This window comes from Lepidochelys kempii, chromosome 1, assembly GCF_965140265.1.
Source record: "Lepidochelys kempii isolate rLepKem1 chromosome 1, rLepKem1.hap2, whole genome shotgun sequence".
NCBI classification, from domain to species: Eukaryota; Metazoa; Chordata; order Testudines; family Cheloniidae; genus Lepidochelys; species Lepidochelys kempii.
Window position 1 is genome coordinate 247,134,804 of NC_133256.1, and position 12,158 is coordinate 247,146,961.

The 12,158-nt window shown below is 41.9% G+C and overlaps 1 protein-coding gene across 2 annotated transcripts in view; it reads right to left on the bottom strand.

Annotated features, from left to right (window-relative positions):
- The window catches only part of TMEM178B (transmembrane protein 178B), a 329,107-nt gene that overhangs the window by 213,791 nt on the left and 103,158 nt on the right, over window positions 1-12,158 (bottom strand). For both annotated transcript variants that reach the window (XM_073322275.1, XM_073322269.1), the window contains one exon: window positions 8,622-8,735. In XM_073322275.1, coding sequence (XP_073178376.1) covers window positions 8,622-8,735 — 114 coding nt within the window. The remainder of the gene's footprint in view (window positions 1-8,621; window positions 8,736-12,158) is intronic.

Here is a 12,158-nt window from a genome sequence, read left to right on the forward strand (position 1 = left end):
TAGTCAGCAAAAACACTTCAAGGACACCCTTAAACAGAATCTGCCCTTATGCAGCATAAATAGTGATATCTTCAACGATGTAGCCAAGGACAGACCTTAGTTGCTCCCCCTTATCAAAAAAGGTTGTTAACACTTTGAGGAAAACAGATGTGAAAAACTGATTGGGGGACGGGGGGGGCCAAGCCTCATGCCAAGTCTTCAGTGGGAGTCTGCATATTCCTATATAACATCTGTTCACAATCTTGCCCCCCATGGATCGAATTATACAGCCCCATGAGAACACATGATGCTTTCACAGCATCGTTGGATATGACGGACAGCCACACAAATTTACCCTTGCTTTTACAAATATTAGCTCCGGTCAACCCAAAAGCAGAGTGGTGTTACCTTTATATTGTCAAGCAGACGACCTGAGTCTCTGTGCCAACCTCAGCATCTTGCTCTGTGGACTGACAGGGCCTGGGATGTATGCAGATGTGTTTAGCTCCTGGGGATTGGCAAGTGAAGCCCCATGTCTTTTCTCTAGGAATACTTGCTAGCTACTGTATCAGTATCACAGATGTGCCCCAACAGAAGATCCATCCAGATCCCGCATGACTTCAGTGGGGCTTAAGCAAGTGCTGAAATAATTTGCAGAACTTAAAATGCAGAGAGGAATATCATCATTATTGCCCTCCACCACCACACAGAGGCAATGTGAGGGTTAGACCAGTGGTTTTTTACCTTTTTTCCATTTGTGGACCCCTAAAAAATTTCAAATGGCTGTGCAGACCCTTTTGGAAATCTTAGGCATAGTGTGTAGACCCTCTGGGGGCCATGGACAACCTCCTGAAAACCATTGTTCTATGGTAACGACAACTTTTCACAGACTCCTTAGACATAGTCTGCTGACCCTCAGGGGTCCACAGACCACAGGCTGAAAACCAATAGGTTATATCATTCATACTTCTAAAGTGTTTCAAGATCCTAGCATGGAAGTTGCTATGTAAATAAAAATATTATCTCCATCTTCAGTTAATTCTTTACTTTTCCCAATGATTGTCCCTCTGCCCACCATCACAGTCTTCTGCTTCTGACATCACAATAAGTTTTTTTGCAGATGGCTTCCATGATGCCATATTTTATATAAGATTATTTTGAGCTCACATTATCAGTTTATGGAGAAGAGGCAGCTATCATTCCAATGAACATACCAAAGCATGATGGTTCATTTGCTCCTGACAGTAGGGTTGGCCACATAAAAGCTGTATTCTCAATGCCAATGTCCTTAGTAATAATGATCATGAACATACAAAGAAACATACAAAGGTGATGACACAGTACCACAGTTGTTTCCAAATAAACAGGATATTCTAAACATTTTTGGGGAGGCATCAGCTACTTATTTGTAAGCTGAATCTCTCTAAAGCAATCTGGTGACACAATTTCTATCCAAGTTGCACAGGGAAAGGAAGTCAGTTTCTATAGCAATTATACAGTCACTTTATGACCAGATGGAACACATACCCCGTGTTCCAGAACACAAAACACAGCTGTTCATCCATCACCATTGATGGGAAAGGCCTAGGTGGCAGGGGAAGAAAGGCCTAGTGGCAGCAGCAAGGCCTGGAGGAAAACAGACAACACTTTTCCCCCTTTTGGCCAAGTTCATTCCAAAGTATAAATTCAGGCCTGTGATACAGAGAAAGGTTGAAATAGAAGGTTTAAAAGTACAGAAATATGTCTAATGTGGAGGACAGTGGACCCCTGTGAAAGAGGAGAACAAAGGTCTTTGGAGAGAGGGAAGCATGTTTTCCCTTTTCTGATATGGGAGGCCTACACATGATACAGTATGAGCTCTGGAGGGGACACATATCAGCGTTTTGGATTACAAACAGTATGGGCTTCGCATAGCATTTGCCTACAGTTTCTGCTATCACTGGGGGGGTTGTTTTGTTTTTATGAAGAAAAAAAAATCTTATCAATCAGGAACATATGGCAGGAATGTGTTTGTTTTTAAGCTTTTTAGATGCAAATACCTTTCTCAGTGGCCTCCTGAGGAGCAGTTCTTCCCTTCCTGCCCTAAGCAATATGATGCAGAAGACTGCCTAAATGCCCCAAGGACTGCAGGCCTAGCTGGGGCTAAGTAACCAGAGAGAGGTACGCTTGGGGTGACAGTGCTCAGAAGGCAGAGTCCTTCTAATGTCTGTATTATTTTGCTTAAATGAAATATTTTATAATGATATAGGGTGTACACACACAAACACAGTGAATAACAATATCTTAAAAGGAAGAAATAAATGAGCGTAGCACACGCAGCCATTTAGACCAAAAGGACTCATCCATAGAAGTGAAGGGCAAAAATAAAATGCCATCATACCAGAGTAGTTTTTTTTTAAAAGGTATTTTCTTACCAAACAAAATTATATCAGGGTACAATACTTCCCCTCCTCTATTCTCCTCCCTTTCCTATATTATTTGGCTCCCTGCCTTCCTTAGAGCAGGTTTGGGATAAAATATAAATGGTTTATGGCTAAAGCACAGGCCTTGGGCTCGGAAGACCTGGATTCTAGTCCTTGTTTTGCCACTGACTTCTTGTATGACTTTAGGCAAGTCATTTAAACCTCTTTGTGGCTCAGTTCCGCAGCTGTAAAATGAGCATGATGGTATTCACAGGGGCAGTAGGATGTTAAATCATTAATATTCACAAAATACGTTGAGATTCACAGATAGACGTGTCAAGTGTTGTCAAATAGTTGTGCTGGCCTCATCCACTATTTTTTGTGGACTTGGATTAGGACACAGAAACATATAGGAGCAGCCACACCAGAGCAGACGAAGACCAGATTTTCTAAAGGTGTTTAAGTGCTTAAAGATACAGGTAGGTGCCTGGCGGGGTTTTTAAAAGGTAGGTCAGCAAGCTAGATGCCTAATTCCCACTAAGCATCTATCTGAATCTCTAGGTGCCTAATGATCTTTGAAACTCTGGCCTCAATTGTCCAACTCATTGAATATGCTGCCTTCAGCAGTGGCTGACACCTAAAAGCTGCAAAGAAACAAACCAGATCCTAGGCTCTCTGTTGATTATCCCATTTCCAAAAACTTTCTGATGACTCATAATGCCATACCAGTCAGCTGGTGCTTGTTTCTGCTCCTGTGAGGTGGAACCAAAGGAATAGCTACTCCCCAGGCCCCTGAGTGCCACAAGAGGTATTTATATGCTGGTCCTCATTCCTCAGCAGCACTAGAGAAGGGCAAGTTGGTACACAAACTGGGTACATTGTTTTCCCTAGTGGTTTCACTGGTGTATGGAATGTGGCCTTCAAAACAACCACAATGTTTCACGCACTTTACCGCTGTACACCAGATTTAGGTCTCCAGAAGTTTTCAAGATAGGCAAAATATATAAGGCCAGATCTGCAGCTGGTATAAATTGGGATAGCTCCAGTTACTCACACCAGCCGAGGATCTGTCCTGTAACAGCCAGCCATATGAGTATTACTATTATTGGATTTACCAAAAAAGGGTGTGATTTTAAAACAGTTTAGTTAAACCAGTGCAAACCACTGTGTAGACACTCTTATTTTGGTCAAATCAGACTTCTTGTGTCTTAAATCTGTTCCCAGTTGACTTAAGTTAAGCTAAACCAAAGTATGCCACTACCAAACATATAGTGAATTTAATATTAAAATAAATAGCACAGGGACTACTGTCCTAACTGGATTATCTATTTTCAGATTTAATGCAATATAAACCTCAATTTTTTAAAAAAATATTAAATGAAGTTGCCAAAGATCTTTAGGATCCAGTGACCCTACTGCAGAATTCCTCTCCACCTTGCTGTGCAGTACACAGGGCCTTAATCACAGCATGGCATTTAGTAAATACACTTACAGTACCCCAGCCCTATCACTATGCTTGGATTTTCCAGAGAGACATGTTAGAAGTTGATGGACAAAATGTTCTTTTCCTTCCCTCTTCTCTTCCCCTCCCAGCTAGTACAGACAGTCCACTTAAACAAAATGACTAACATTTATCTCCTGATAGGGGGAGCTGGCAAATCTACAGTCACACTCCCTGCCATTCCTATTTAACAAGAGACTGTTGAGAGGCACTGATTACAGGGAAGTGACGTTCTATTTCCCTGGCTCTCATGGCCACAGGCAATCAATTTGAAGCAAAGGTTCTATCTGGAAAATTCCAAACAGAATTGAAAAAAAATGCTAAAATTAAAAATGAAAAGATTGGCCTCAGTCATTCCTCTGGGTCCAGCCTCTCCCCTGGGTTCTTCTGGTGCATCACTCAAAGCACAGCTATAGGAGTATATGCTTCACTGTGCTGACTGCTGTCACTGGGGTCCTCTGTATCAAATGAATAACCCCTCACCCTCTCCCACCCTTGAAGAGGAATGTGCTGGAGAGTCCATTGTGGCTGTCAGGGTTGAGAAAAATGGGCTACTGAGCACCACTAGGGGCCCATTTATCCCTCACTCCACCACTTAACAGTCTGTTATGAGACCAAGGAGAGCTGCTGCTGCAAAGGTAGCAAGAGCAACAGAATTCCTTCTTAACTCCAGCTAAAGCAATCTTTTCCCTATCTGAGGGGGAAGGGAAATCATAGCATAGTGATTCAGAGATGGCAAGGGAGAGCTATGGCTCTGGCTAAGGCACAGAGTGTATTTTGGAGGAAGGTTAGCGCTACAGTACTGAACTACACCTTTTACCTCTTTTTCTTGTACCTCTATGAAGCCATAGAATGAGGAAAGCACAGGCAGCCAGAACCCAGCCTTCTTCCATGCAACTTGGTCACTCTCCCTCAACCCTGACTAGCGAGGACCAGCACTGAATGGGAGACGGGAGTTCAATCTCTAGTCACTTCTTGGCTTTTCTGTTTATGCTAATTGTGATGCTGGTTTCAAAGATGTGAAACTGAACTGAGTCTAGCAACTCACTTCCCATGCTTCACTTAATCACTTTTGGTCTCTACAGCCTGGAGCTGGACTGAAGCCATGGAAAGAGAAGCCATGGAAGCAATGGAATACTTTCTCTGTCCACCACAAAATGCAATCTGGCCTCTGCCGATCGTAGCTACCAAAAACAAACTCAGGACTCCTTGTGTCAGATGTGCACAGCTAGAAGTAAGACTGCTATTACACGTGAAGCACAAGTATTGTGCTACTTCCTGGATTGATTCGGGGTGGGTTGGGGGAAGCATATCCATTGGAAAGAAAAAATCCTGAAGAGAGTTAAGATCTTTTTTTGCTTTTCAGGGCTTTCCAGTTTCCCATTCTCTTCATCCTTTGCCTCTGGGACAATAATCCTAAATGTGAAAAATGCAAGAGTAGGTGCTTTCCTAGGATGTCCACTGTCAAGTAATTTCTTCATTGCTGAACCATGGATCCCTTTGCTTTCAGGTATTATTTGCCCCTGAATATTTTTGTATTGTTCATGTACATCAGGCAATATAAGAATAATTTACCTGAATGTAGTTAGTGCTCTTTAGTCCTTTACAAAGCAGTAATTACATAGGAATCACATCAGTCTCCACAAATGTAGCCACCTCTGGGGTGGAACTGTTTAACAATGCAAAGCAATACTGCACAACCATTTAGGTCAGGGACTGAAGAATACTATAGCCAGTTAAAATTGCAGAGAAAATATAGCAAGACAGTTCATAATTAACAAAGTTGAAACTTGGACAGGACATCAACACTAGATATGGCTATAATCAGGAGCGGTTTTGGTTTAGCAAAACATCATTGTCGGGAGTTTTTATTTTGCACAGCTAAAATCTGGGGTGGTTCAGATCTAGGTCCCAATTTATCAGAATCCTCACAAAGCGTATGAAGAGAGATGGATAAATTACACAAAAGTTTGAGTCCATCTGACATTAACACCTCCTTTCATATAAAAAGGGAGATGGGGTCTTTAAGGAGCACACGTGATCAGGGCCTTGCTTTTATAACTCATCCAGAAAACGGCAACTGCACCCACACAGGGCTTCTTAGGGCACTGATTCAGTACTGACTATGGGTGTCTCTATACTGCATGACTAGCTTGTGCAGACATACCTGAGCTAGCTTTAGTCTAGCAAGCTCAGATATAAGAGCTGTGAAGCCGTGGCAGCATGTGCTTCAGTGTGAGCTGTACAAGTCCGCCTGGAACCCTGGGTAATTACTCATGGGGATAGCCCACACGAATACAGCTTCACTGTTCCAGTACCTGAGCTAGCTAGATTAAAGCTAGCTCAGGAATGTCTACTCAAGCTACAGTCACACCCCATGACTGCAGTATAGACATAACCTCAGAGGGAACATTGCCTTTGACTCACCAATCCATTTCCTGCAAATGCTTGGAGGTCTCTCAAAGGCATGACTTGCCAAGACTTATACTCCTAATATATGAATATGATGTCTATAGATTCCTAGCTTTGGTACAATAGTGGTGTTGGTTGTTTTATGGCTTGCCAAGTTCCTATTAACTCATGGTTAATTTCTGTCCTCTTGAAAAATTAACTCATGCTTCCAGCTACAATGGCAAAGGAAACATTAAAAATTGAGTAACAGGCCAAAGGTAAACAAAGTATAAACCCAAATATTGTGACAGCAGTAACTCTTCTAATCAAGGAGGTTCTATGCCTATTGCTACCATAGCCTTTTGAGGATATCAGCCAGCAGGTATAGGAAGGGAAAAAGGAGAGGCGACTCCATCAAACCATCCTCATTCGCATGGACACCATCTTTAATAAAGCCCTGCCCCTGTATCTGCTATGGCCTGTCTCTTTGTGTGCCCCACACAGCTGGGAGAATCATAACCTGTCCCAGAACTGGAGGCTGTAACCTGGATGAAACCAGCCTAGCTGTAAAATATATTGTCCATGGGTATGGAGGGGATATGGTCAGAGGGTTTGTGTGAGTAAACTTATTGTATTGCCTAAGCTAGTGACCACCTAATGAAGATTCCAGAAGCTCTTTGAAGAGGGAACACCTCCTCCAGCCCCCAAAAAAACTGATAGGAGATTGCTAATGAGAGCTTTTCTAGACACCTCCCTCCTTTAAAACTGAAAGTTGGTCAATGGATAAGGTAGCAAGTTACAAACACACCTACCTCCACACCATAAATATATCTATCTATGGCATCAGTTCATTGTTAAATACAGTGACCTTCAGACCCTCTAGTGGCTATGCATTAATCCCACATAGCCAATACTTTGAAATCTAAAGCCACTGAATAAGACAAATTGATCTATAAACAACACAGATTTATCAAGGGGTGCCTCTCCTTTTCCACCTTTGTTGAGAGGGACACAGATTCATATCTCAATCACATACAACTATCTACCTTCACTTATCTGATTCATGAAGCATCAAGAAAATCTAGGTCAGGAATACGCACAGATGCACGTGCGCCCACCCACACATACATTCCCTGTACCTTCCACAGTGAGGAAATAAACAACAGCCTCACCCTGAAAGTGCCTCGGACCAAACTGGATATGTAAATGTGTAAACACTGTGTCTAGACTGCCTCTTCAGAGGTTGGAAAATATGCTACTAAAGATTCCAGTCAGCTGCTGACACTTTGCATTCTCCCACAGAGTTTAGCACTAGAACAGGAAAGGGGAAGCACTCCAAGGGACCAATATGGCCAAACATGTAAGCAATTACACTTCAGTTGAAAGAAAATACATGTACATCCTCACAATGACCCATTACCCTAAACATTGCTTAGTTAAAGATACATGTTTTTAAAGACAATAATTCCTGTATTAATTTGCGAGATTCCCAGAAGGTGGTGACAGGAGATAGTCACTGCTGCTCAAAATAGAGAAGAATTTCCAAAGTACAACACACTATCCAATATACATATATAACAAGAGGATGCACTCCTGTTGGCATCTTCCCTTTCATATGAATCTTAATTCTTCCATTTTGTCAGTGAAAACCCTTTGTTCATCTCAAAGCCCATAAGGAGGAAGAGAATCTATAAGGCCAGCCCTGCATCTCCAGGCAATTCCAACCCTGTCATGTCTTATTGCTTCAGTCACTGCTACAAGTTGATGACCAAAGGCCACAATTATCACCAGAAGCTGGGATCCTTCCCCGTGCCTTTAAAGAGCAGCATTTCTTTTCCTAGACCCTCAAAGGCAAGCAGTGTCACTGAGCAGCGCCTCCCACCCAAGAGACAGGGTTGGGGGTAGAACCACATATTCCATGACAGAACCTACCAATTTCTGCTATGTGCTAGTACTGAATGCTGCTGGAAGCTGGAAATTTTGCAGCAGCATGAAATGCATGGGAAAAATGCAAATTCAAAAGATTTTACTGAATTAAGAATTACAAAATTGATTATTTTATTCACGTTCATATTTAATTCAATACTAACCTCTGCATAGGAATGTTCCTCCCACCCCACCCCCACACACATTTAATGCTTTCCATGCTAATGCAGAATTTCCAGTCACCCAAAGAAATACACAGAGCTGTGGGTGCTAGCAGCAAATTGGCTTCTCTGCCGTGACAACTATCCACATGAGATGTCTCTGATTGGGTTGTCTGCCAAAGCCCCAGTTCACCTTTACTGGTTACTATTGCACTTTATGTGCACACTAGAGGAAAGGAAGAAAAAAGATGAGACACTTACGCAAGGCATGCCACTCATCCTGGCGGATTGTCTTGGTGATGTTGTAGGTGAGGTTCCTGGGAATTGTTGCTGAGGAGTAATGGTACTTGATGTACGTGCACTGATCAATTGCTCCTGTGACGGACAAAAAGAAAAATAAATAAAATGTTGTTAAACAGAGCAATGTGTTTATATATGTGGTTCTCTCGGTCTCCTTCCTCTTCCCAGGGGACAAATCATGTGAGCATTGTTTTTTACATTTATATATATATAAATGTAAAAAACAATGCTCACATGATTTGTCCCCTGGGAAGAGGAAGGAGACCGAGAGAACCACACATGACAGATGATAGTGATGCAGCTTAGTGTACCCCTGGAAGGTGCTCAGATATCACAGTGATGCATATGGTAGAAGAACTGGAATAGATTAGAACAGAAGCAGAATGCAGTGACATCCCATGACCAAAAAATGACAAACGTCAAACTCAAACATGAATGGCCGGCATTGTGCCCTATTTATTGCGTAGCTGAGATTTCATCTGCACTCTATGGAAAGCAGCTGTATGCGATACTACTTTTTTTTTTATTTGATCATGGAGGTACTACATTTTCTTTTTATAGCCATTCCCCTCTACCCACAATCATCCCCGCGGCAAGCTTTGGTCTCCTGAGGAACCTCTCAATGAAGGTAATGCCCATGGAAGCAAAGAGTTTGCTTTAGCCACAGGTTCCCCACAACTGATGCCTTAGCCAATATTTGCTTCTGATCAGAAACACTTAGTTCAGCGATGCAAGGATAGTTGCAATGCCAGTAGGATTTCCTACATCCCTTTCCTTGGCCATTTCTTTCATCAGACCATTTTGCTAAGCAATTAGGATCTGACCAAAAGACCACTAAAGTCAACTTTCCTTTGACTTCCATGAGCTTTTGTCAAGGTTCCTTCCCCACTCTGAACTCTAGGGTACAGATGTGGGGACCTGCAAGCTTAGGACCCTCTAAGCTTATTTGTTCCAGCTTAGGTTAAAACTTCCCCAAGGTACAAACTATTTTACCTTTTGCCCTTGGACTTTATTGCTGCCACCACCAAGCGTCTAATAAATATAAAACAGGGAAGGAGCCCGCTTGGAAACGTCTCCCGCCCCCCCCCCCCGAAAATCCTCCCAAACCCTACACCCCCTTTCCTGGGGAAGGTTTGATAAAAATCCTCACCAATTTGCATAATGAACACAGACCCAAACCCTTGGATCTTAACAACAATGAAAAAGCAATCAGGTTTTTAAAAGAAGAATTTTAATTGAAGAAAAAGTAAAAGAATCACCTCTGTAAAATCAGGATGGTAAATACCTTACAGGGTAATCAGATTCAAAACAGAGAATCCCTCTAGGCAAAACCTTAAGTTACAAAAAAACACAAAAACAGGAATATACATTCCATTCAGCACAGCTTATTTTTATCAGCCATTTAAACAAAACAGAATCTAACGCATATCTAGCTAGATTACTTACTAAGTTCTAACACTCCATTCCTTTTCTGTTCCCAGAAAAAGCATCACACAGACAGAGAGAACCTTTGTTTCTCCCCCGCTCCAGCTTTGAAAGTATCTTGTCTCCTCATTGGTCATTTTGGTCAGGTGCCATCAAGGTTATCCTAGCTTCTTAACCCTTTACAGGTGAAAGGGTTTTTCCTCTGGCCAGCAGGGATTTTAAAAGGTGTTTACCCTTCCCTTTCTATTTATGACAGCTTTGGATCAGGTCCTTAATAAATAAGTAGGTATTCTCAGTGTCACTGACCATGCTCATTTCAGTACTCAGAGGAGAGACAGACAGACTTTGCTAACTTTTGCCTCTCTGATTGATACTCAACAGATGATAGAAAAATACATTAAATAAAGCAATAAGCCATACACCAATAAAACAAATGAGAAAATGATGCAACCCCGTACTGGGGCCAGGAACGGAACACCCACCATTAACACCAATTTAAAAGGCATTAAACACATGATGCCAAGAGTCCTGTCTTTCAGCTCCAAAGGGTTAAATATGCTTTCACCATTCACCTCTGAGCTGGGTTTCAAGCTACCTCAGGTCACAAATGTTACTTGGCATGAACTGAAACAATGCACCATGGATTCAGAGTGTGAATAAAATGTTATGCAACAAAATTATTAGTTACAATCCAGACTGTAAGCATCTTCTGAAGTTAGTGCAGCACAAACATTGGAGGTCCTCACTGTTTGCTTTTCTTAAGTGTTCTTCTCATTCTGCCTCTGACAGCAATTAGATTCGACAAAGCCAAACATTATAGGGGAAAAAGGCAAAATATTTACATATGTATCTGCCTGCCCTGACAGCGTGATGGGCTTCTGTGCGTGCCTGCACCATCTGGGCACCAAATGTATGCCCAGAATGAAAGTTTCAAACCAAGAATAGTTGTTAAAAAAAGAAAGCTACCACGGAAAGATCGTCTTAAAAAAAAAAAAAATCTCAACCTTCCTAGTGATGATCTTAACGTCTTCATGCTAATTTGGAAAAACATTCTACCCGCTTTTGCTCAGCTATGTTCATGGTTCAGAAGTTTTGGCAGAAAGATGGAAATTGCTTATTTGTCTGGAAATAATCTTCATGTTATCTGATACCTATCCAGAGAGAAGACTTGCCTAGAGCAGCAGCAAGGAACACAGATTCACAACTGAAAAAAGATATTAATAAATGGAATACTATGTTTAAAGGAATGCAATCAACACTAATGGGCTGTGCTAACTTCCTGTGAGATGCTGAGCACCCTCCATTCCCGTTGCTGTCATTGAGAGTTAATGGCTCTCAGCACCTTACAGTGTCAAACTCTAAGGCAAGAAAGAGACTATGACCTCAATTCAGGGCAGCACTTAAGCACGTGCTTATGTCCCATTGACATCCATAAGATTTAAGCACATGCTTAACTGTTGTCCTGAACAGGAATGCGTTCCTCAACAAAGGCCTGTGTTTGCAGTGGTAATTGTTTAACTAAGATATACAGCATTTATGATGAAAAAATTGGCAATAGTTAGGCAAGTAGAACACCATATCAGTACATTCTTTCTGTGCCTACAGAATTTAGAAGACTACAGAGAATGTAGTTCAGAATGTCAAAACCACATTTGATTAACTGCCCGACACACCTGAATTATTTCAGACTGTACAACACTGACAACTGGTGGAACACACTTCCTGTGGAAAGGGTGTGCAGTTGTGACTGCCTTCTACTGACGATCACTGACAGACAGTTGCTTGCAGTATTGTTGTAGCCATGTTGGTCCCAGGATATTAGAGAGCCAAGTTGGGTGAGGCAATATCTTTTACTGGACCAACTTTGGTTGGTGAAAGAGAGAAGCTTTCAAACTACACAGATCTCTTCTTCAGGTCTGATAGACAGGGCAGATGAGCTGTAATAAGGTCCACTCAAGATTTCCTGGTCAAATTTACAAAAAGTTTCCTGTAGTCAGAGACAAACTCAAGTCAACATTCTGACCTTGCTTGCACAAGTGTAGATCTGAGTAACTCCACTGCAGTCAATGGAAC